The sequence below is a fragment of the Trifolium pratense genome, linkage group LG1 (genome assembly GCF_020283565.1).
Source record: "Trifolium pratense cultivar HEN17-A07 linkage group LG1, ARS_RC_1.1, whole genome shotgun sequence".
Classification (NCBI taxonomy): domain Eukaryota; kingdom Viridiplantae; phylum Streptophyta; class Magnoliopsida; order Fabales; family Fabaceae; genus Trifolium; species Trifolium pratense.
This window is the reverse complement of record NC_060059.1, coordinates 5,008,737-5,035,275: the sequence shown is the minus strand read 5'-3', so window position 1 is coordinate 5,035,275 and position 26,539 is coordinate 5,008,737. Positions and strand designations below refer to the sequence as shown.

At 34.0% G+C, this 26,539-nt stretch overlaps 3 protein-coding genes across 5 annotated transcripts; all 3 read right to left on the bottom strand.

Annotated features, from left to right (window-relative positions):
* Positions 1-4,248: 4,248 nt before the first annotated feature.
* Positions 4,249-9,124, bottom strand: LOC123883224 (probable serine/threonine-protein kinase WNK9). Its single transcript, XM_045931968.1, has 7 exons — positions 8,206-9,124; positions 8,055-8,092; positions 7,742-7,969; positions 7,179-7,399; positions 6,566-6,723; positions 5,781-6,192; positions 4,249-5,622 (listed from the first exon to the last, which is right to left on the bottom strand). The coding sequence occupies exons 1-7, from the start codon at positions 8,281-8,283 to the stop codon at positions 4,571-4,573; spliced, it is 2,187 nt and encodes a 728-aa protein (XP_045787924.1). The 5' UTR covers positions 8,284-9,124; the 3' UTR covers positions 4,249-4,570.
* A 5,770-nt stretch (positions 9,125-14,894) lies between these two features.
* LOC123883209 lies at positions 14,895-18,169 on the bottom strand. 2 transcript variants are annotated; one of them, XM_045931953.1, is made up of 9 exons: positions 18,011-18,169; positions 17,624-17,779; positions 16,733-17,210; positions 16,404-16,521; positions 16,057-16,178; positions 15,757-15,842; positions 15,459-15,568; positions 15,344-15,376; positions 14,895-15,212 (listed from the first exon to the last, which is right to left on the bottom strand). In XM_045931953.1, exons 2-9 carry the CDS (start codon positions 17,712-17,714, stop codon positions 15,150-15,152), a joined length of 1,101 nt encoding a protein of 366 aa, XP_045787909.1. In that variant the 5' UTR covers positions 17,715-17,779; positions 18,011-18,169; the 3' UTR covers positions 14,895-15,149. The 2 variants fall into 2 exon arrangements, with proteins under 2 accessions (XP_045787909.1, XP_045787914.1); XM_045931958.1 differs by having other exon boundaries at positions 17,880-18,017.
* A 3,310-nt stretch (positions 18,170-21,479) lies between these two features.
* Positions 21,480-26,130, bottom strand: LOC123883194. Of its 2 annotated transcripts, none has more exons than XM_045931942.1 (9): positions 25,352-26,130; positions 24,614-24,849; positions 24,051-24,528; positions 23,642-23,759; positions 23,144-23,265; positions 22,672-22,757; positions 22,096-22,205; positions 21,988-22,020; positions 21,480-21,731 (listed from the first exon to the last, which is right to left on the bottom strand). In XM_045931942.1, exons 2-9 carry the CDS (start codon positions 24,702-24,704, stop codon positions 21,669-21,671), a joined length of 1,101 nt encoding a protein of 366 aa, XP_045787898.1. In that variant the 5' UTR covers positions 24,705-24,849; positions 25,352-26,130; the 3' UTR covers positions 21,480-21,668. The 2 variants fall into 2 exon arrangements, with proteins under 2 accessions (XP_045787898.1, XP_045787891.1); XM_045931935.1 differs by having other exon boundaries at positions 24,614-24,824.
* Between the last annotated feature and the right edge of the window lie 409 nt (positions 26,131-26,539).

Genomic DNA, 26,539 nt, shown 5'->3' with positions numbered 1-26,539 from the left:
GGTTTTTTCTTGACCTTTAGGCCTTCTTAGATCTTTGGCCCTCTGTTTTTCCTCGTAGGCAATGTAATTCTTCGCCTTTTCGAAGAATGCGTCCAGCGTTTTCGGCTCTTCGATACCGACAGCTTTAGCAAAGTCGCTGTCCGGATGTAATCCCCTATCGAGAAGATACAGCTTCATGCCCTCCTCGACCTTCACTTCTACGGCTGCTTTGTTGAACCGTTCGAGGTAGGCCCTTAGAGGCTCGTTCTCGCCTTGGATAATGGCCTCGAGGGTTGCTTCAGTTTTTGGGTGACGCCTCGAGGAAGTGAAGTGAGCCCGGAAGCGGGCGCACAGGTCCGACCAAGAGTCTACGGATCCTGGCGCCAAGCTCTTGTACCAAGCCATAGCGCCTTTCCTCAGGGTTGTGGGAAAGAGCTTACACTTGATAGAGCCTCGTACATTTCTGTACTCGAGGAGAGCTTCAAGATTTTCGATGTGCTCGTCCGGGTCTGTCGAGCCATCGTAGGTATCCATTGCCGGTGGTTTCTCGAGTCCGACCGGTAGGGGAAGTTCTCGGATCCTTCGGGAGAGGGGGCCTTGGTGACTGTCCCTCTCTTCCGGGGATCGGTTCCTTTGGCGACGAGGAAGGTTGTCCCTTCTAGGGGAATGTCTCCTCGGCGGGATGGAGTTTCGAGATATAGCCTCGTTTCTCCTTGGGCTCGACCTCCTTTCGCTTCTGTGGCGAGGTGGTGAGCGAGACCTGGAGTAGGTTCTGCTCCTCACAGGTGTGGGTGAACGGCGAGCTGGGCGAGCTTGCGCCGTGACCCTCGACTCAGCAATTGCGTCGATGCGACGGCTTTGTTGCTCGAGCCTTTGATTCTGCTGCTCGTATCGCTGGTTCTGCTGCAGCAGTAAGTCCGACTGGCGGTTGATTGCATTGACCAACGCAGCCATCATTTCTTGCATGGGAACGCCCGGAGGGATAGCCACTGCCGGAGTCGCCTGTGGCGGGGTAGCCACAGGGATCTGCGGTTCTTCTGGGTTGTAGGGCTCGTAATGTGCGTCTTGCCCCTCTTGGCCATCTTCCGTTACGGAGGCGAACTGGTCGTCCAGCGGGTGGTACGGTGCGTAGTCCATTGGTTGCACGTTGTTCTCCGCCACGAGCTCCGGGATTTGATGGTTGTTAACGCCAGCCATTGGTCGTGAAGAAGGTGTTTTCAGGGAAGTTTTTTAGTTTTTGGTTTGGTTAAACAGGGAAACTATAGTTCCCACAGACGGCGCCACTGATCGTGTTGACCAGAATGATGCGACTTCGCCGGCGTTTGCGGTGGTTGAAAGCGTTGAGACCCCTGTTGAAGCGGAGGGGGGTTGTGTACCTGCAGGCACTCCGACGCTCAAGTCAGTTTGTGTTTTAGAGGTTTTCTTAGCTATAAAAATGCGTACCTTGCAAATGAAGCGGAGATGCATATATATAGCCCCCAGCGCTGGGCTAAGGCCCTTGATGGCATTAATGGCCATCAAGTGGCTGCCGGAAAACGGCTTGGAGGCCTTGATGTGCAGTAAATGCTCATCATTCCGGTTTACGGCCGTTACAATACGCAAGAGTATCAGACCGTTGGAGTCTTGCTCGGATCGTTTATGTTCGACACCTTCTGATGCTCGAGCTCGATGCTCGGCCCAGAACAACCCCAAAAATAAAGGATAGGGAAGACGAGAAAATATAATTTGTATCCCTCTATTTACAGTTGAAATGACAATTATACCCTTTGTTGAATATTTGTCGACAACTTGTGTGTTAAAATAACATTTCTCTATGAAATCATATGCTCCTTCGTTGTTGAAAGGAACAGATACTTATTTGAAATTGCAACAACAACAACAACATAAATGTTTGTTTTCTCTTCTTCTTTCAAACTGACAATACTAAAGAACATTTAATGTCACTGAAAGCTTCAAAGGAATACAACATCACTGCCACCAATGCAACACATTGTATCAGTGTTAATGGAGACTCCAAAACCCCACTTTCATTCCGACACATACGTCTATCTTCTTCAATCCTCAATCAAATCCAGAGACTCCTTTACCGGAAGATTCATTCACGCTCGAGTCATCAAACATGGTCTTCACCTCAGCGTCTACTAGATGAACAACCTTCTCAATTACTATTCAAGAACCACTTCATCCACCGATGCTCACCGTCTGTTCGCTGAAATGCCTAACAGAACCACATTCTCTTGGAACACCCTTCTCTGTTCCTATGCTAAAGGGGGCAACATAGAAACTGCACGCCGTCTGTTTGATGAAATTCCTCAACCAAATGGGTCTTTTTAATACTGCCATTCATACGTTTCAAAAAATGATTTCTTTTGGAATTTTGCCGACTCAGTACACGTTTACTAATGTCCTTGGCTCTTGTGTTGCAACTGGGAATTTGGATATTGGTAAGAAGGTTCATTCCTTCATTGTAAAACTCGGGTTATCTGGCGTTGTTCCTGTTGCCAATTCATTGTTTAACATGTATGCAAAGTTTGGTGATTCTTTAATGGCGAAGGTTGTTTTTGATCGTATGAGGCTAAGAGATAAATCAACTTGGAATATTATGATTTCAATGCATATGTAGTTTGGTCGACTTGAAGTTGCTCTTGCCCTCTTTGATCAAATGATTGATGTCTCGTGGAATTCCATCAAAGCTCTAGAGACATTTTCTAATATGTTTAGGAGTTCGTCTTTAAAGCCAGATAAGTTCACATTGGGCAGTGTTCTGTCAGCTTCACATCACAATAAATCATGACTATGAAATTTAATCTAAGGTTATACCTTGAAGTCATTGGTTACACATGACTATGAAAGAGAGCAATATATAATTGGTTTGTTATTCATGAATAACAGATGTAAACAAATATACTACTTAGAAAAATAAACAATGGGATCCCTCTAAATCATGGCAAAGGAGTATTCTGCTTTAAGATAGGCTTTTTCACTTAATCTCCACTTCATCTCAGAACATCTATATTTGTAATCCTCAAATCCAATTATAGTCATTGCATCTTTTCTCTATATTTCAATTTATGTCGTAATAAGCCTAAACTAAACTGATATCTAACAAAAGAGAAAACTCATATACTATGTGTTCTTTGATCTTATCTACTATATCCACTAAAAGAGAAAAAATAAAGACATTTACACAACATATTGCAATTGCTACAACTGCTGAGATATTGAAATGTGAATATGTGAATATCTTCTATAAATTAGAATAGAACATAATAATTACCTTTCAAAAAAGAGAAACTAAAATGAAACAACCTAACTAATTTTTTTTAAAAGAAATTGATTAAATGATTGAACCAAAACTGCTTAAAAGCATCAAAACTATAGGATTACCAATTGCCCAAGCATTGCTTGACATTTAAATTTCCAAAATCAAACTATAGAACTGTTAAGAGAGATGGATGATAATCAAATATCAGCAAATAAAATTCAAAGGTTTGAGCCATTCAAAATTTGAATTTTGAAAAGATGAGATAAGTGTGTATTAAGGAATAATCTTGTGTTTAATTTACTTTTATGTTTGAACATCACACATCAGAGATGAAATAAAAAACATTATCTATGATAAAATGATAAATCATTAGGTATTTTGAAAAAACAAAGGCACAAAAGGAAGTACAAATGTTGTACAAAAGGGTTTTTGGTTAACCTTTATGTTAGCCTTCATGTTATTTCCTCCATGCTAGCGATCATTTATGATGACATTCATTGAATTTGTAATTTTGTATGGCCTATCATTTTCAATTGATGCTACATAGGAGTTTGTTGGTAGTAGAAAGTGAGGACCCATCTCTGCAGTGCAGTGCTGAGTTAATGAAGATATATTGATTGATCAGAAATAACAATATCTACAATCTTTTTTATTTTGCCAATACCTACCACTGATAGGTACCACTCCCTTGAATATATCTACCGAGTAGGAGATATTTCTATGCAGCAGAAAAGCCACATGGCGCCCCTAGCTAGCTGTTATTTCCAAGTGTTCATGCTTTGCAGAACACTCATCATCATCACACCAAAATCTTGATAATATCATCTTTTGATGTTTCCAAATTGCACAAGTATATGATTTATATCTCATTACTCAGTAGGCATGAGGGAAAAATTAACATAAATAAATGGATAAAAACATTATATTACAGAGAAGCCTGTCATATTTTAAAATATACTATCAAATAAAGCATATGATATCATCAATCAACCAAGTCTAGCTACTTGAAAACATCATACTATATAGTAGATGGATCTGCAATTCAGCAACTCAAGGGAAAACTATAGTTACATTTATGTGATTGTGTTAGTCTACTATATGATTTACATCTGACATTTTCTCATACCAAGTGAGACCTTACAAGAAAAAGGGTGCCAACAAGCTAAATTACATCTAGCCTTATTCCTGAAACCTCCATCACATCTGTCATTGGACCTGGATCTTTTATAGTTGCAGTATGGTGAGAACAGTTCCTAAACTGCAACACCATACCGCAGCTGGATCCAATTTCCTCATGTGATGAGAAAACGTATTTGCAGATTCTATCTAGACATCAACTGCATCAACTGGAAGCGAGGTTGCCCTTTGAAGCGAGTTTGGAAGCAAAGCTCCTGCCAAGAAATCCTTGGCTGTGACCATTTGCTCAGAATTGCTAGGCTGACTCATCTCACAAACATAATTTGGAATCCTTTGGTCAGCTAAAGTGTTGCATTTGTCATCATCAAATGGAAAATGTTTCTTATAAGCCATATACCTCAATAACGAGTTATTATTGTTTTGTATATTCATGTGTGACAATTTTGCTGCTAGTCTCAGAAATCCATCTTTTCCATGCTCTAATTTTAAAGTTTCAGGAGATGTGCAAGTAGATTTTGGTCTAGTACTACCTATTTGACGGTCTCTAAGTTCTCGTAGCTGCATTTGGTACCTTGCTTTGAGCCATCTCAATTCTTGCCTTATTTCATTTTCATAGTCCAAGAGTAATGAACATTCTGATGCTGCAGGGCTAGTAGGAGGCTTTTTGGTATTAAAATCACTTTGGTCATCCACATCCACATCAACACTTCTCTCCTCTTCCTTTATGGTTGATAGTTTTGATACCTCGTGATATTTGTCACAATGTATATCTTTCAACTCTTCATGATTTGGCTCGCATTCGTCTCGTTGAGCACAGATATCGGCAAAATGAATGCCGTTGGATTGACTTGGTGGTGCATTTTCTGTAGCACTGTTTGCAGATCCTTCATATTGGTATGTGATCTCCTCGAACCGGCCATGAACTGCTGCACATCCATTTTTAGAACAATGAAAGAATTGAAGATTCTTGGCACATGGGTTATTTGATGATACATAATCAACTAAGGTATTGTTTGCAGCACAATTGAGGCAGAAACTTGCACTTGAAGCTTCTGAAATTTCATCTATTTTTGATGCCTTTTTCCATCCTGGTACTAAAGTCGCAATTTCATTATCTATCATGTTTGCTAATTTTGTTACATCTTGGTCAGTTATGTCAAGCTCAGCTACCATTTCATGCGCAACACTCAATGCAGTATCAGTCTCCGCGTCGAACGGGAAGTAGATGTTTCGTACCCGACCTATTTACAGCAGTGAATTGTTAATTTGGTTGCTTTGATTACATGTAGCAAGTCATAAACCAAAGGAGAAGAACAAAATGAACATAATATGGAATAATCAAAGACTAAAACAAGTTCAACCAATAGGAAAATAAGAAAAGAGAAATGCCATTACCAACCTTCCTTATCTGGTATTCTGATTCTCAGAAAGATGCCATCATCTCTTTTCCTACCTTTGATTGAGGTGTCAACTTCATCCAAATTATCATCGTCTTCACAATCAAAGAAGTCAAAATCATTTGTTTCAAAATCATCTTGATAACCACCAATATTATCAGTGTATACACTCATTAAGCTATTGTGAATGCTATAATTTTCATTCATAGGTTGTCTAATTGCTGGTGTTACTTCATAGCAATCTCTTAGATACTGAAATTCTTTCAAGTCAGATGCACAATCATCAATTTGGAGAAAAGGGTCATCTAAGAGTTCCTTAGCTGAAAGTCTAAGGGATACGGTTGCCAAGCATTTCTCTATAAACTGCTTAACCTCTGTGTCATTTACTTTGTTAAGTGCTTCTGGCATCTTACCCTGCATAATAAGCATGCAAATAAGTGGAGCAGAAAGAAAGAGAAAATACAAAGAGTAAAGTAAATCAAGAAGAAAAAAAGAATAAACCGTCAATTTAGTTCATAAAGTGTATCTCTCTTCAATTTAGTCCTTAAAGTATATATTAAAGACATAACTAGTCCCTAAAATATATGTAATCCGTCAATTTAGTCCCTATAGTATATGAAAATTTATCAATTTAGTCTCTTACATCTTAATAGCAGAGACTAAATTGACAAGTTTTATGTATTTAAAAACTACTTATTAGATTTATATACTTTAGAGTCTAAGTTCAAGAGAAAGTGATACTTCAGAAACTAAATTCATGGTTTATAGGTTACTTTGGGATTCTTACAGAGACAACTTTTTTGTAAATTTGAGCAGGATGGTTGCATTCACTATAAGGATATTCAAAGGTGACCATCTCCAAGATGCACATTCCAAAAGAGTATATGTCAACCAATTCATTGTAATCTTCTTCATACACTTCTGGAGCCATAAACTCAGGTGTTCCTGAAGTGAAACAAGGAAGAAAAATAAGCAAATCCAGTCAAGTAAACTGATTTATTTTGCAGATAACAACATGAAATACTTGAAGCATATATTTAAATTTAGGTCCCATTTTGAATTAATTTATTTGAGTTTGTCTACTGATATAAGCACTTGTCAGATTGTTTGAGAGAACTTATGAAAACAACTTATGACATGTCCATAAGTTGTTTTAAGTTTATTCTTATAAACCCTCCAGGATAGCTTATGAAAATTGCTTATAACTTAAATGAATTTTTTTCATATTAATTCATTTTTTGTTATAAAAATAGCTTTTACACAAGCACTTATATTGATAAAAGCTTATGCTATAGGTGCTTAATTAAACTGTTTATTCAAATAGGGCCTCAGATGAAATATAAATAAGAGAGAATGAATTATCAAAGCAAAACTAAAGGCTTTGATTCTGGTTTACTCACCAACACAATGAACAGCATTAGATTTGCGGAGAATTGCAGCGAGGCCAAGATCACCAATTTTGACTTCTCCTTGGTTACCATTGATGAAAATATTATCACACTTGAGATCTCTATGAATCACAGGAGGATCATGGCTATGGAGATAGAGGAGACCTTCCAAAATCTGTCTGCACCAATGCTTAACAGCTCTGATGTTAACTCTCTTATGTTTGAGTCTGTACCTGCTTAGACAAGACAATGAATATGAGCACACTCACATGACAAACCAAAAACAAGAAGGAGCTAAAATTACTTCCATGCAGGGTTTGTTTGGATAAACTTCTTAATTAAGCGCTTATCATAAAAGTGCTTATGTATATGCTATTTCATATAAGCTATCTAACATGGCTTCATAAGCACTTGTAAGACTGCTTGGGATGAAAACAACTTATGAGACATGTCCATAAGCACTTATATGACAAGTGGTTATGCTATAAGCGCTTAATTGAGATGTTTATCCAAATGGTCCCTAAAACATTGAAGAAAATTTTTGTTGATAAGAAAAACTAGAGGATAAGGCTTACTGTCTAAGAGTCCCAGATGTGAACATCTCAGTGACAAAGTTAATGTGTCTGTTGGCAGTATCAACCCAAGAAGTGTAAAACTTCATGATGTTCTTGTGCTTCAATGTCTTGAGAAGATGAATTTCACAGTATAACCTCTCAAGGTCTTGAGGATTTTTCAAAAAGTCATAAAGTTTTACTTGATTCCAAGCTACTTCTATTCCTTCATACTCATCAAAAGCTCTATATCTGCAACAAATGAATATGTTTAAGATTATTTATGTTTTGTAAAATCATAAGATGAAAACAAAGTGATTAAGGATATGACACATACACTGTCTTAGAAGCTCCTTTACCAAGAATTTCATTGTACTGCAAAAAACATGGAATTCAAAACAAAACACAGAATCAAAAACAAAGAACATGTATATGATGAGAGTTTCAAAGAAGTAAACAAAGGTGAAGAGTGAGTGAGGTATATTTACTCTTCCATATCTTCCAGTAGGATCAACTTCTATAAACTCAGAGTTCTCTGCATCAAAACTTGCAGCAACATTATTCATGTTTTACTTCTTATTATTATTATCTGTTATTTTCTTTGTTTATATTTCTATGCACTATATATATTATATATGGTTTTCCCTTGCTCTTTTGAAAGCACAAAGAGAGATAAAGAAAACCAGAAAAGAGAAAGAAGTTAGTAGTAGTTTTCTCAATGTAAATAGAAAAAAATCTAGAGAAAACTTTTGATAACTAACTACTCATCCACCCGTTTTAAAATAAGGGTGATTTAAGATTTTTTAAGTAAATTTTAAGAAATAAAAATAAATGAAGAAAATAAGTGTAACTTAAAATTGTCATATTCAACTTGACTACTACAGTCTCATTTGATATATTTATTTGACTCAAATTATTTATATCTTTTTGGTACCAAAATAATTTATCATTATATAATATCAATAAACATTTATTATTTTGTATTACCAATGTTATCCTTATTTATTAAAGTAGTTATAAATATAGGATGGACAAATAATAAATGAAGTATAAGAATATTTTAATTTTATCATATTATTATTTTCCTTTAAAAATTGGTATGAGTATAAAAGATTAAAAAATTGAAAAGAAATAAAGATACTCCACATAGAATATTACATATGAGTTTAATTGTTATGCACTGTCGGTGTAAAGATTTTTTACACATACATTCAATGACGCGTTGTCACATCATTTAATGAATGTGACACATCATGTGTTTTTAATTACCATACATGATGTGTCGGTATATTATTGGATGCATGTGCAAAATAATTTTACACTGACGGTCGGTGCATATAAATTAAATTCATTACGTATAGTATCTCAAATTATACAATTGCTTAGAAAAAAACTTTCTTAAAACACAATTTGTATGAAGGGAGGGAGCATTTGGTTTTATGTGGAGGTAAGAGAGTGATATATAGAATAAATAAAGGTCCATGAAAAGGACAACAAGTATAGATGCAAAGGGGAAAGTACCCTACACAACAAGGCAAAGATTTTCACAAGGTAGGAGAGTGATATTTCATGCATCCCTACCATCATGCTTAGCTTGTTAGACAAAATCTGACAAAACAAAGTCACTTGCTTTTTACATCTCATCACGAGCTGTAAAACCATTATCACTCTCTCAATGCAACAGCTTGCACTACTACATGGACCAACAAAAGTAGTATCTTACTTTCTTATTTATCAAACATTTTATGTGGTGTTCTTGCACAAGAGAGGAATTTGGGTCCTTTGCATTTATGGTAAGATTAGCTTTGCATCATTAAACTTTGATAACGAGCTAAAACTAACAAGAGCCTCTTTATCACATTTCTTTAATTGACTTTTAGATTTTTCAAAAAAAGTAATGCTAGTAACCGGTGAGTTGAGATCCTCTCCATTTCTTATGTTTTCCATTTCTTCCATTACCAAAGTTTTTAAATATTTTGAGGTGTATACATGATATTTGGACTCACTTGATGTCACATTTTTGCATTTATATTCCCAAAACTATATAATAATGGAGGAAATGGAAAGAATTGGAAATGGAGAGGATCCTAACTCGTAACCGGTGCGCCGAGATATTTGTTAAAAAAATAAAAATAGTATACTTTACATTGAAAATAATATTATTTATATTTTATAAATATTAATCACACAAGTTTCAAAATAATTTTTTTTGAAAAACAAATTCAAAGGTGTATTCTAGAGTTTAATTATTTTCTCTCAAGTAGAATAGTAGCTAGAATTTTACCTCTTAAATAAGTAGCAAATTTTAAATTTGAACCCTGATTTCTTGCAATATGTGCAACTGCATAGAATAATCATTCGAGCCTTGTGAGACTCAAATGAACGGTAAACTCTTTCTAAAAATTTTAACACTATTGCATGCCCAAATTAGAGATCAAACCTAGGATCTTGATTAAGTTGGAAAAGACTAGCGTCATCTCATCTAAATGATCTCGGATAACACAAATAAAAACTTGTTATAACATGGTAGTTCACGAGATCCATCATTGTCCCAAGACCATATTAACAATTCCCTTCTTTTTATCACCATACTAGTATCATTTAAAGAGCCAATATCATTTTTAAATAATATATATTGACATTTTTTTATGCTAAATTTTTTAGGTAGTGTGTTATTTAAAAATGCATATAAAAGTTATGAAACCATTTTAGTTAGGTCTTCCGAATCAGCCAACTTTTCCAGTTGAGAGTCTTACTTCTCCTTTGTTATATGCTCGGTTTCACCTAAAGTTGATCAAATTGATTTTATTCCGATAAAAATGTGATTATCCTTTTACTTATCATACATATTTTTTTTAAAACGGCAAATGATTTTATTAATAAATAAGAGGAGAAATACAAGAGGTACTCTACCCTCAGATAGAAGAAGTACATATAGTACTTTACCTAAACAAAAGACTAACCAGCTGAAATCATAGCATATAATCGGACAAAATCACAAAAACCCGTCCAAACTTATCATACATATGTTTGGTTGTTGTGAGAAAAAAATATAATTTTTCATCAAATCTTGATTTTACTAAAAATGAAGTACAAAATAATTTTTGTATTTTATTTTAAAATAAAATAAGTAATTGAAAATCTTATACTAGATGTCTAAATCTTATCTCAAACTTTCATTACAATATTACAAATACACATATCAAATCAAATATCTAAACATTTTATAAATATTTAGTTATGTCCGCGGTAGCCGGTAGTCCTTTAAGCTTAGTTCAGTTGTCAGCAGAGACATCATATTATATGTGTAAGAGTGAGAGTTCGAACCCCAAATATTCCACTTAATTTTCTAGCAACTACACAACTTGAAAAAAAATAAAAGATAAGAATGTGTATGAATTATATATAACATTTAAAAATCACTTAGTGTATGAAGTTAAAATAGATTCCTTACAAAACTAATTAAAGTCAAAGTCATGTTTGCACTAGTTTGGTAATTTTGATTTACTTTGTTTGGTCTATCTCCTTGGTGTTGCTTCTACGTGGATTCTTTAATCATTCCTTTTGGATTTTCTGTGTGTAGGACAAGTAGGTAGTTTGGAGCATTGATGTGAGGACGATTGGATTGGAGGAGGTAATTGGTTAAGGATAGATTATTTTCCGGCCCATATATGTTTCTTTTTCTTCATCTAGATTTTTTTTTTGTCTTTTAATAAAAATTTTGATTTTTATTTATCGATTTTTTTTTGTTTGGGAAGAAAATTCGGTTTTTATTTTCCGAATTTTTTTTCTGAGTTTACACTAGAAAAACTTCAAAAAAAACTCCAATTTCTACATTTCAAATTTTTCAAGGATAAAATGAAATTTTTTAGGATATAAAAAAACCATGAAAGATCGAAAGAAAAGCTCTTTTAGTTAAAGAATCGGGTGAATTGGTAGTTTTGGCTGGCCCCCTTTTCTCTTGCCTCATCAACAGGATATAATAGAGTGGGGACCATTACTAGGGGATTAGGCTTCAACTTGCTTATCTTTAATTTTTTTATGACAAATAAAACCCTTTGAAACCTCTAAATATCAATTTTGTGTAATTTTGCTATCACATTCGATATTGCATGTTTCAATGTGCACCTTGTTAACTTAGACCTTCATGTTAAAACATCAAATCAGTTTTATTAAACTATCATTGACTTGAAACTATATTAAAATAGTAAAAAATGGTGTTTTGGTCTAAAGTTAAAAAGTGCACCTTGCTAACTTACACCTTCATATTTTTAGGTGGGTCTAAGTTAGCAAACTCCAATAAATAATAATATTTATTTTTCTATAACACATTAACATTTTAATTTTATTTATGCTTTAAAAAATTATGCATTTCAATAACAAATTTTTAATTCATAATATCATAACTGATTTTTTTTATAAATAACGAGAGAAAAAAAGTTTGGAAATTTTGATATATTATTCCTAATACTAGTTCCAAAGATTACACAACACAGAGGATATTATACGAATTTTTCACATTTTTGTTTTGTTTTGTGCATCGATTATCAAATAATGTACAGAACAATAAGTTGTGTTGTGACTCACCTACTTGTTCAGTCCTATTCTGCTTGTTCTGTTCTTTATTGTGAATCAAACACACTCATAGTGTATGTGAGTCTAGTCAGTAGACTATTAAATAAAAAAAAAAAAGTGATCATTTACTATATTTTTTAAATTCTGCGAATTTAAATTAAACATAAACTTTTTTTTTACTAAAAGTCTAGATATACACTTAATATGCAACTTTTCAATTATTTTCATAAAGTACATTTATATTTTCCAAAATAAAAGTTGATATAGTCTAGGAAAATTTGTTCTAGTGGTAAAGATGTAGACTCATCCCGTATAGTAGCTACGATAAATATTAAGTCTTGAAGTTTTTTTTTGACACCAATCAATGTCAAAACCTAATATATTTAAACTTATGATAAAAAAAACTAACACGTGCACATACATCAAATAGTGTATATAAATAGATATTATTTTGTGAATATACTTTTAAAAATAACATAGCAAAGTGAGGCAAGCAAATGATGTTGCTCATAGTTTAGTTAAAACGGCCACATGTGTAGCTAGTCCCAAAATACTGGTTGACAAACCAAATTGTATTGAACACTTATTGATTAAAGAAATGCTATGAACTTGTTTTTTTTTTTTTTGAAGGAATGCTATGAACTTGTTGTCTTCAAAAAAAAAAATTCACGATATGAACCGGTTGAATATACGTAAAAATGTTTATATTAATTGTCGGTTCATAGGAATTTTATTTTATTGTATAAAATAAAAGAAATTAATTATATTGTTTTAAAATATAGGTGATCATTCATTTTGATATGATACTTTCTGAATATACTCGAATAGGACATGCATTTGCAATTTGTTTTATATAAAAAAAAAACTCATTTAAAACTATTTGAAAAAAATCTTGATTTTTGTAGTCTTTCAGAATATGTAATGAGAAGTGTCTTATAATTAATTTGAAGAAGTTCTTCCATCATCAGGTATGTATGAGGATACAAATTACAAAACAAGTGAGTTGGACTTGGACATACATTTTTAAGTGCAATCTATCTAGGCCTATGCACATGCTTGGTGCCCCCAATAAGGGTTCAGTGCCTACCATTGTGTAAATGGACGGTGACAAATAAATTAGGCTAATTGTATAATCACTTAAGACATTAGCAGCTTAAAACTGGAATCTTCTATCGTGTATTATGGCAAACAATTTTGTAACTTTATGTATAATTACACTATTTTTATTCAGCTTTATTACTATAGTTTAGTGAAATCAAGACTTAAAAAGAATACGAAAGTAAAAAATGACAGTATTTTTATTAATGTTATTATTATTATACAATAAAAGTTAAATGGAATACTTTTTCACGTGGAGAGCTTGACACATGAGCATTTTTATTAATCTTATTATACTCTAATATTGATGTTAATTATTATTTATCAGATATACCAAAAAATAAATAAATTATTATTTATCAGCGGGCCAGATAGACGCGTTCCACGCCTGCATGTGTCTAACTTATGTCCAAAAAAAAATATGTCTTATGTTATGGTGAGTTTATTAATAAAATATTTTTGCTTTAAAAAAATGTCATATGTTATGGCGAGTTTCTTAATAAAAGATTTTTGTTACTACTAACAAAAATCAAGGGTATTGTTGGTATTATGAAAAGTCCACACCAAAACTCATGAATTCTCTTTATATATAGATATTTAACTATATAAAGTGGATTATTTCATTTAACGGATCCAAATCAAGTATCGACCCGAATTGCTAGTGTCGGACGTTATGATAGATTCAAACTCCGGTCATTTCTTTTTGTGTGTGAGTGTTTAATAATTTGTCATTTCGTCAATCTATTAAAAAAATTACTAGATTCTTAACAATTAGTAATTACCTCTTCGTTTTAATTTCTAACTCAATTTTACATTTAAATAGTATGTTTTCTCGGATTTGGATCCTCTAATGTGCCACATGGGTGAATTTTTTTGTTTTGTGAGTGTGAAGAGAGAAGAAATTGAAAATAAAAAATAAATAAGTGATGATGAGATGAGAGAGAAAAAATGATGAGAGAGAAAGACACATAAAAAACAATATGAGAGAATTAGAGAAAAAAAAAAGGAAAGGATCCAAATTCTGTTTTCTCTTGGCTTTTGAAAGGGTATCAAAATAACAAAGTATTGATTATTTTGTTCTTCTTTTCTATTTGCTCTTGATGTTTGGTGTTTGCCTCTCAACATGCAAAGCATAGCTACTACTAGATACAGCTCTTCATTATTTCCTTTATGCTGTAAATGCCTCTAAAAAGTTTGGCATACTTTTAAAAATAGGGTGAACAATTAGGAAATGAGTTCTAACATGCAAGATGCAACTAGTATGTATAGAGGTTATTCCCCAAAAAAGTCCAATTATGTCATATAAAGTACTACTGTGTGCATTTATTTAATATAATGTTCTTTAAGAATCTAAAATTTGATATTGTATTCCAATACCAGACAGCAAAAAATGAGAGAAACTTGAGGTTTGAAACTAACTGCTCTCTACTTTTATTTTTCAAAGTAAAAACCCTAGCTCACAATTTTGAGACAAGGACCAGGTGCTTGCAACATGCAATGCAAATAAGGATCAATGTTTGTTTCCACAATATTTGTTAAGCAAAATGGACATAAGCACCTTCTGGAGGTGGCCTAAGAAGTTGATTTATGTATACTATTTTGTTTCTGTTTTGGTCCTGACTTATTAAGTTGTTCAGATTTCATATCAGTAAAATGGACATGTTCCAAGTGATTACATTTTCATCATCTAATCATTGAGAAACTATGACATTCTCAGTATAACTACAGTCCATTTCATCCCAATAACGAATTAGGATCTTCACCTTGTCCATATGTTACTTATCGGATACTCTTCCGAAATTGCTTTCTCCATAACCTTTTCCTGAATAAAACAATTTGGTTTTATAATTGCAATGTTGGGAAATATAACTTAGAATCAAGAAAAAGCTTGATTGAGTCAAAGCTTTGAAGATTCTACGACAATCTAAATTAAGAAAATAAAAATAATTTTACCTGGATTAAAGTTGTGATCATCCCAGGTCCATCCTGCATATACTCAAATTGAGATTTTATTTTATTTTTTATTTTTTTTATATAATAAAATGCAGCAACAGTATAAATTTATCACCTTAAATTGTTTTTTTGTCCATGATATATCTTTCCAGGTTTTAGAATGGGCTGATTGCCATTCTGTTGGAACCTGAATGCTTTCTACATGTTGCAAAATCCTCAAGCTATCTGCAAAGGCATTAGATTCCAAGTGAGTTTTAGAATATACGAAAACCATAATAGGAGAGTACGAAATCTTGTAAGTTTGTGTAGAATAAATATAAAAGAAATTGTTCATGATTGCAAAAAAAGAAATTGTTAACAAAGCTGAGCTCTATCCTTAATCACAGTAAAAAGATTAAATGAAAAGAAAATACTTGTGATGAATGCTTCCTCCCAGATTACATGTTTTGACCATGATGGAGCAACCTCTCGAAATGGGATTCCTTCGCTCTTGCACACCCTACACGAGTGCAAAAGAGCATTGTTCTGAGTCTTATTGTTAGCAGTTTGAGATATTGAGAGAAAGTGCCGATTTTATACTATTCTTGAGCTATATATAGTGTCTAAATAACCTGAATTCTGCTAAATATTTCTAGAAGAGGCGCATAGTATTAGTTCCTTTGTGGTTGAAGAAAAACATAGTGGTAAAAAAATTAGATTTAATAATATCATACTCGAGCACTAGTTGGCGTATTATTCCTGGAAGAACACCATCATTGATAGGAGCTGTCTGCACTTCAAAAGAGTTTTTATTTCCATAATCAAATGAGGACTTCCCATCATCTGAATCCCGATCCTAACAAGAAATTTGAAATGAACAATAAAATTTATATATGCATGTGTGCCGCATAAAGAAATATTAAGTAAAATCCATGATGATAAGCTTATTTCATATAATGTCCCAATAAACATACACACGGATCATATAGTTACTAACAAAAATAGCTCAGAGAATTCTAGCATCAAATAAGCTTGTAAGAAATAAGCATATAATTTGTGCTGAGAGATAAAATAAGCTCACCTTGCGGCAAACAACGAAAAAATTTGTAGCAGAACCTTCAAGTATTTGATCACCATTATAAGACAGCAAAATTTCTGTCACTGATGGAGGTCTGAGCTTTTCCAGATTCTTCCTAATCCTGCATTGCAGAAAAAAGTTGCAACTAGTAATTTGAAGTAATGCCAACACTACAAGCTGTTGCTAAACACGGTTGGATTGTCCATGTTCACAATATTGTACCTTAACACACCAATATCCTACTTTTTACTTATATGAAATTTAAGGAAAAGCATAGAATAGAAGAGCTTAGTAATACATGTATAATAATTCAGATAGCAAAATAAACTGACCTCACCCAATCTGAATATTTTGCACCTGCAATGTTCCTGCCATAGCCTCCAACAGCCAAATGTTCGCCATTTCCCCGGATACCAAATTGAGAAGGAACATAAGTCTCAATATGCACATGCACATCAAAATATTTACTCATTGTTTCCTTAGATATAGTCTCACATGCATTCAGTTTCTCCAAATTACCACTAACAAGAGTAGTAATGATAAGCTCCTCAGTATGAAACTTCTCTTTCAATGCAACCGGAAAGATTTTCTCCAATGAATCATTAACAAGCATTTTCAATGCAGGTTGCCAAACCGGCAAATTTGGTGAAACTGGCTGCGAACTTGCAGTTGCAGCATTATCGGATTTAAATAAAAGTTGTGGTGCCAAATTTGACAGAATTTGTATAGATTCTGAAAGTCTTTTCATGTGTCTTTCCCAAAACATCAAGCATGAAGCATTATCATGAGTACGTGGTGTTGTGTAAGCACCTGGATCAGAGACCAAGTTGATAAGTTTTAAAATAAATAGAGTTATTAGTTATGTATGTTATTAGTCCCTAAAAGTAAGTTTACACTTTTGTTTTTAGTCCTTACAAATTTTACAAAAGTGCATATTTTTAGGAGTTTCGTAATTTGTAGAAACTGAAAAGCAGTTAGCCGATCAGGGACTAAAAACAAAAGTTGAGATAATTATAGGGAGTAAAAACATGTTTAGGCCCTACTCCGATAAACAACTTAATTAAGCGCTTATAGTATCGGTTCTTATTGATATAAATACTTGTATAAGCTATTTCAATAAGTAAGCTCTCCATAAGTTGAAAACAGCTTATAGACATGTCATAAATTATTTTCTTAAACTATGTCAAACAATCTTAATTACAAGTGCTTATGCCAATAGATACCTGGATGAGCTTCAAGAAACACTTTAGCAAGAGGAACATCTAAGGTGTGAGAAAGGATGCCCTTACTGAAGAGATACCTTGAACCTGACATTGATTTTATTATCTTTGAGGATTTGAAACAATAGCTTGTCAAAGGAGCAACGTTTTCAACTTCCACTGCAAAAATGGTAATATAAACAAAGTATATCACATTAGATTATCATTGAACTAGTACTAGATGCTGCAAATTCTAAATACCAACAAAAAATATATGTACCATATGATGAGAGAAAGTAACAATAAATTTAAAACACTCAAACAAGGTATGAGATGATGACAAGGGCAGTTAAGGAAAAAAGATAGTTGCAAAAAGCTAAGAAAGAGTAGAAAATAAGTGATGAAGTTTACCAGACACAGAAAGCAGAGATGTGAATGAGACATGGTGTCTTTTCTTTTGATCAAGTGAAGGGGTAGAACTAGAGAGTGGTTGAGATGACGGAAGTGTTAAATCTAGGTGTCATTGTTTTCATTGGACATGGACATATTATTATTGAACATAATTTATTAATCTTATAGTCATGGCATGGACATGGAACATAGTACTCAAAGTTTTCTCCTTTAATCATTCATAATTTATTAATCTTATATTCATTTTGGACAATTAGAGTCATGACATATTATTAAGGAAAAGGCTAAACAGAAATCTTGTGAGCTAAGGTTCAAATTCTAACCGAAAGAGGAATCATATTTAGTATTTAATATAAGATTATCTCTAGTAGGAACCTTTTAGTGAAAAAAAAGCATGATATTATATGCTTATGTATCATGTTCTTTCCATAAAACAAAAATAAATGTATTAAAATATATACTTAGTCCTTCGAAGTATTTCCTTCCGAAATTCAACTCGCAAACACACTCAATAAACTATATGTTCATTCGCTATATTTAACAACAAAAAAAAACTACATGAAGTAATTTGATTGAATGTGTAAAAATGTGTATAAAAGTTAAATCCTTAAATATAAACAATGTTTGTTTAGGCTTTTGAGAGATATCAAGAGAAATTTCTGTAGAACCAAGAAAAATGTCCTTTGCTCTATTTGGTGTTTGCCTCTCAAGTTTAAAAAATTATCTACTTTATAAAATTATGATATTGTTTAATTTTTAAAAATATTTATACAGAATACCAATTTCTCCCAATGAAGAAAAAAAATCATCTATACCAAGTTTAAAAAAAAAAATATATATATATCTCTTAAATTAAAAAGCATTTATCAATCTAGTTTGGTGCATGTTTGCACTCTAACCTTATCAATTTGACTAATATATTAACAATTTTGAGTGACTAATATTAACAATTGAGTGATTAACATTAACAATTTTGAGTATAAAAAATATTGATTTACTCAATGAGGGAAATTTGAGAGACTATGTGAGCAAACATGAATGAGCAAATAGGAGAGCAACTTGAGGTTAGATTGTGTAACAAAATTTGACGAGTCATATTTTATTTCCATAGGTTCTTTACACCGGAGGTAATCCATTCGCCATGTTGTGCGACTCAAACCTGACCCAACTCCGTTGGTGATGCAAGGCATATTTATAAAGGTGATGAAGAACTATCCGCACCTTTTATTTCTATCTATGTCAATTCATTATTAAGAGTTTATCAGAAGGTACTCCCACTCCGTAAAAAAAAAAGAATCAGATAAGCAGGCGGCACGTGATAAGCAAGCTATGGAGTAGATGTTGTCCTCAATGGACTATTTTTGTTTCATTGTTGTACCTTGTTATAACTTTTGATTTCATGTTTCAGTTTAGGCATGTGCCACTTGCTTTATTTCATGTATCCAGTGTGCATTTTCGAACTAAGCCCGTATTGTAATTCTAATGAACTCAATATCAATTATTAATGAATTCATTCTCCGGGTGCAACATGAACATACTCTCCTACAAACTCTAGAGGATTCATTTTGCATAACTCCCTGAAAGCAGCACTTCCACCCATATTGTAATTATGTGGGTTGTTCATATGCTGCTGAAACATCATTTCTTGATGTTGCTGAGATTGAAATTGTTGATGTTGGTGGATCATATGCACCCACATGTTAGCATTATGATCTCCTGCAAATGCTTCAGGCTCTTCTTCCGCATTGCTCCTTGGCCATCCACGTCAACGGCCCCTTTGAGCTCCTGACATAGTATTCTAACTATCATAATCAAGTCAAGTTAGTTAGGCTCAAAATGATATAACACCAAGTATAGATGTTAGGAATCCAAATGGTCCCTACGGATTGATATCGATTCAGATCGTGCCTTGGGGTCATTAGAAGTACGATATCCGTAGGTACCATTTGGATTCATAACATCTATTCTAGGTGTTATATCCTTTTGAGCCTGTCGGATTCCTAACATCTATTCTAGGCGTTATATCATTTTGAACCTAGCTAACTTGACTTGATTATGACAGTTAGAATAATATGTCGGGAGCTCAAAGGGGTCATGGACATGGAAGGCCAAGGAGGAATGCAAAAGAAGCTCGAAGCGTTTGCAGGAGATCCTAATGCTAATATGTGGGCGCATATGATGCACCAACATCAACAACTCCAAGCTCAACAAGCTCAGCAATATCAAGAAATGATGATGATGATGTTTCAGCAGCATATGAACAATCCACAAAATCAGACTGTGGGTGGAAGTGCTGCATTCAAGGAGTTCTGCAGAATGAATCCTCTGGAGTTTGTAGGAGAGTATGTTCCTGCTTCAACCAGAGAATGGATTCATTAATATATGATACTGAGTTCATTAGAATTACAATACGGGCTTAGTTCGAAAATGCACACACGCAGGTGCTGAATACATGAAATAAAGCAAGTGACATAAGCCTAAACTGAAACATAAATCCAAAGTTATAACAAGATACAACAATGAAACTAAAATAGTCCACTGAGGACAACATCTACTCCATAGCTTGCTTATCTGATTTTTTTTTTAGGAGTGGAATGAGACATATTAAGCCTCAATGAGTCCTACTATCCAACTAGTAGTGACTATACCGGGGATACCTGAATGTCAGTTTCTAACATACTCTGATAAACTCATAATAATGAATTGACATAGATAGAAATAAAAGTGTATCACCAATTAATTATTTTGTTCATTTTAATCTCAAGTACACTCCGAGGCAAGCCGGTCTCGGAGTGTATGCTACTGTGTACTTTGGATAATAATTTACATCCGTTTCCGCCTGAGCTCACAATCTGATACTGAACGGAGTACTAATAGACTCCTCTGATCTTGCTTCTGGAGCTCAGCTACAGCCACAAATTTCCTCCCTTCAGTTCCTACTCAAACCCCAAACTGAGTTCTTGAAGCTTGATGAAGAAAGAGTGGATTTTCTAAGTGTTGGTGATGTTAAGAATGAATGATTCTGATTGTTGTATGAGTGGGTATTTATACAGAGTTTCTGATAAACAAAACAACTGAGGTCTTGTCCTTTTCTTAATTTGCATGAAATGGGATTGGGTAAGAGTTTGGTGAAAGGGAGATGGTGTTGTTGTTGATGAACAAACACGTGAGAGAGAGAGAGAGAGAGAGAGAGAGAGATGGGAAAAAGCTTCCAAAAATCTGATTCACTTACTGATTAATTTTTTTTTTTTGGTACATCACTTACTGATTATTACATGGAATAGGAGTGGTTAAAGAAGAGGTGGAAGGAATATTGCAAGTTTGCATGTAATATAAGTGGCTAACAAAAGAGGTGGAAACATAGTGGGTTGTCATAAAGTAATGTGAGACCATGCTTAGTTAATATTACTACTAAAATAGAATTTAAAAAAAAATAAAATCAACTGCTCTCTTACACATGGTTAACAGACTACTTTTATTTTAAAAATATGAATATAGTTTTCAACTCCATATCAGCAAATTGGACTTCTTTCAAGTGATTACATTTTCATCTACTCATTGAGAAATCACCGTATTGTTGGTGTTATAGGCCAATCTAAGAGGGGAAAAAGAGAAAGTCATTTACTGTCCATTTCATCCCAACAAAGAAGTAAGATCTTCACCTTGTACATATGTTACTTATTGAGTACCCTTCCAAAATTGCTTTCTCCACAACCTTTTCCTGATTCAAACAAATAGGAATTTTGGTTTTATAATTGCAATGTTGGGAAATATAACTTAGAAACAAGAAAAAGCTTGAATGAGTCAGCTTTGAGGATTTTTTTCTCTTCATGAGTGTGATTAGTTAAATTTAACTTCAAAATAAAATTCAATGACTATATACATAGTAGAAGATAAGTGCATTTTTTTTTTCTTTCCCTCCCCCCACAACCCCCTAGCTCAATTCAAGATGTGAAAATAATAAATAATAAATTTACCTGGATTAAAGTAGTGATCATCCCAGGTCCACCCTGCAGTTACTCAAATTGAGAAATTTAAAAAAAAAAAAAATTAATAAAAATGCAGCAGCAGTATAAATTTATCACCTGAAATTGCTTTTTTGCCCATGATATATCCTTCCACGTTTTAGAATGGGCGGATTGCCATTCTGTTGGAACCTGAATACTATCTACATGTTGCAAAAGCCTCAAGCTACCTGCAATGATATCAGATCCCATGTAGTTTTAGAAGAAAACCAGAAAAGAAGAGTACGAAATCTTATAATTTTGTGTAGAACAAATAATTAAAATAAATGTTAATGATTGTAAATAAGGCTTGATATTTTGAACTGACGTGCGATATCAATGTTAAATAACCAAACTTGTAGATAAGTCGGTACTCATTTTCAATGTAGAATAAGCAACTAGCCTTTACAAGTCGGTTTGGTATTATGATCGTGAGGAAAAGTAATTACAGAAGACCACCACCTGGCGGTGAGTGAATGACAGTTTAAACGTATCAGAACCCTAAGCCGTTGATTTAGATCAAGGAGTAATTTTAGTACAGTTTTCATGATGCTTCATCAATCATTAGCCACTAGTTTCCAAAAGAACTATTTTACAAAGTTGCGCTCTATCCTCAAAACACTTGAAGAATTAATGAAAAGACAAAAAAAAAAATACTTGTGATGAATGCTTCCTCCCAGATTTCATGTTTTGACCAGGACGGTGCAACTTCTCGAAATGGGATTCCTTCGTCCCTGCATACCCTGCACAAGGGCAAATCATGCCCAGTCACATGATAAACAACCTGTTAGTGTGTGCTTTTAACTTTCTATCAGATACATATATGGCATTGGTCTAATTTATTTCTATAACTTTGGACTTCCACCCTCATTCACATCTTCCTGACAAAACAACATTAGTAGTCTTATTGTTGGCAACAAAAACAAACAAAAGAACATAAGTTACAGTCCACTGTTCTTATTGTTACCGATTTGAGATGTTGAAATAAAGCCCTGATTTTACACTATTCTTGAGTTATAGTCTTTGTAAATAATATAAGTTCAGCTAAATATTTCTACACTGTGGCATAGTTTCTTTGTGGTTGAAAAACATATAGCAGCAAAAAATTAGATTTATAACCAAACCATACTCAAGCACTAGTTGGCGTATAATTCCTGGAAGAACACCATCATTGATAGGAGCTGTCTGCACTTCAAAATAGTTTTTATTTCCATAATCATATGGGACCTTCCCATCATCTGAATCCCAATCCTAATATGAAATAGGAAATAATCAATAAAATTTGTACATGCATGTGTACCACATAAAGAAATATAGAGTAAAATCCATGAATTAATTCATATAATGTCTCAACACACACACACACAAAGCAGAAAAGCAAGAGAAATGAAACCATGACACCTTGTGAGTCTGGGGAATGTACTGAGCATCAAATAATCAAGACAGCAATAATATCTTATAAGATCAATAAAGTCTTGAAACACAATGAGAAGTTGATTATTGATTTATTCATCAGCTTTACGTTCAAATCTTAGGCGGTAATTGATACATTTAGTTACTAAAGGGTATAGAGAATTCTAGCACCAAATAAGCTTATAATTTGTGCTGAGAGATAAAACAAGCTTACCTTGCGGCAAACAACGAAAAAATTTGTCACACAACCTTCAAGTATTTGATTACCATCATGAGAAAGCAACAGTTCAGTCACTGATGGAGGTCTGAGTTTCTCCAGAGTCTTCCTAATCCTGCATTGTAGAAAAAAGTTACAACTTGTAATTTGAAGGAACATCAGCACTACATGCAGCAAAAAAAGTTATTACAGCAATTTGATACTGTCAAAGGCTGTTACTAGAGTACATACAACTCATTAGTCCAGTTTAAGCAAACAATAATCAGGGGAGGGGAATTCAAACTTTTTAGCATTGTACCCTAACTCTCCAATATCCGGTTTTTTCTTATATGGGATTTAAGGAAGCATAGAAGAGTTTAGTAATACTTGTATTCTAACTCAGATTCATGTAGCATAAGAAACTGACCTTACCCAATCTGAATATTTTGCAGCTGCAACGTTCCTCCCATAGCCTGCAACGGCTAAATGTGCACCATTTCCCCGGATACCAAATTGAGGAGGAACATAAGTCTCAATATGCACATGTACATTAAAAACTTTACTCATTTTTTCCTCCCTTATTGTCCCACTGTCACATACATTCAGTTCCTCCAAATTTCCACTAACAAGAGTTGTAATGGCAAGCTCCACGGAATCAACCTTCTCTTTCAATGCAATGGGCAATACCTTCCACAATGAATCATCAACAAGCATCTGCAATGCAGGTTGCGAAACTGGAAAATTTGGTAACAATGGCAGCAAACTTGCAGCATTATTAGATTTAAATAAAAGTTGTGGTGCCAAATTTGACAGAATTTGTAAAGATTCTGAAAGTCTTTTCACGTGTCTCTCCCAAAATAACAAGCATGAAGCATTATTGTGAGTACGTGAAGTCGTGTATGCACCTGAACCAGAAACAAACCAGGAAAATGATTTACAAAATATTTTGTAGGAGTTAATTTTACTAAACGTTTGAATTTATCCGAGTACCTGGATGAGCTTCAAGTAAGAGTTTGACTGGAGGAACATCTAAGGTGTGTGAAAGGATGCCATTACTGACGAGATACCTTGAGCCTGACATTAGTTTTTTCTTTGAGGATTTGAACCAATAGCTATCTAAACGATCAGTGTTTTCGAGACCCTTCCCCCCAAAAAAACTTCCAGACTAACTCTCTTCAATGACAGTAAAATTCCATTTGCACTGCAAAAGTTGTGATATAAACAAACTGTATCACATGACATGAGATTCTCATTCTGCTATTAGATGCTAGTATGAAGCATGGACACTCCTCAGATTAGGTGTTTATGGTGTCGGACACCAACACGACACCGACACTTATGATTACATTGAATTATATCACTTTTTCAAAATATTATCGGTGTCGACGTGTCAGAGTGTGCCTGTCGTGTCCGTGTCTGTGTCCATGCTTCATAATGCTAGGAATTCAAAACTACAAAAATACTAGCCTCAAGTAGATCCTCAAACAAGGTATAACAACATAAAAAACTAAAAAAAGAGCAATTTTGATTAATTCAAAACTACAAAAAATGTCATTTAAACTATATAATAAACAAGTAAAATATACAAAGCAGTAAAATGTTACTAAATAAACCAGTGAGGTCTCGAGTAGAACATGATGACATTAAAAATTGTGAGGGAATAGCATGAATTGATGAGCAGAAAGAATAAAAAGAAAAATGAATGAATGAATGAATATAAACACACACCTTTGCAGAGATGATAAGAATGACGAGAAAAAGTGAAAGCTGTGGAACAATACAGGAAGAAGATAGTGAGAACAGCGGCGTGAACGTCGACGAGAGGAATGACGATTGACGAGTGACCAAGGTAGAAGGAACATCAGATTGTCTCCTTCTCTCCATCCCCAATTGTCTCCTTCTCTCTCCTTCTCCAAATCTTGACCATCAGATTAATCCAATGGATGAGAAACTAACAAACAAAAAGACATGTCATCCAACAGTAAACTTGTTCCTCTTTCTCTTCCACATCTAAACCTGCAATTCCAAGATGAGGCTCCCAGTAACAGTGGTACAATAGCAATAGCAATATCAATATGCTTTGGTTTAATGATACAACATCAATATCGATTTTTCTTGTTTATTGATTTTCCTGGTTTACACAGTAATTTGATAATAAAGCAGTCATCCATGAACCCCTTTTACAAACAATATGACAACCCTTTTTCACGCGTCAACTGCCGTCTTCACTGTTGTTGTGTTTTCGCTGCGTTGTCGACTGCCTCTTCACCGTCGCTGTGTTTTCGCTGCGTTTCCGTACACAATGTCACCTGCTGCCGTGTCCCTGACCACCGTGTGTCCGCCACTGCGTCGCCGGTAATCTAGAATGAGAACCGTTAAGTTGGTGGTGGTGGTGGTTGTGTCGTTCACGGGATTTGGTCAATCGGGATTAAACTTCATTTTCTAATTTTATTTACTTTTAAATTTAAGACCATGAGATTGATCCAACAGTCACGATTTATGGAAGGAGAGAGAAGGAGACAGTTGGGGAAGGAGAGGATCCAGATCCAAGGTAGAAACACAAATTTGCGTTTCCATAAAATTTCACCAAAAGGGGTGATTTTGAAATATTTGTTTTAATTTTTTTCTTCTAAATAAGTAATTTTCAATTTTCATTGATAAATAAAGAAAATTATTTTATTACTCGTCTCACTACGATGTTGTTTGATTTGTCTTCTTCGTGCAGTGTTCGTTTCATTTTCCGAAGTGCTTGATTTATAGCCTTTTTGTGGTGTTTATTTGATTGAATTGGTAGATCGATTTTGGTCAATTATTGATTTACAAAGGGATTAAGTTTGTCAACGATGCAGATTCGAGGACATATGTATTCCAGTTATTTGAATTTGATCACATTATTTGTAGGTATGATTATGTCGT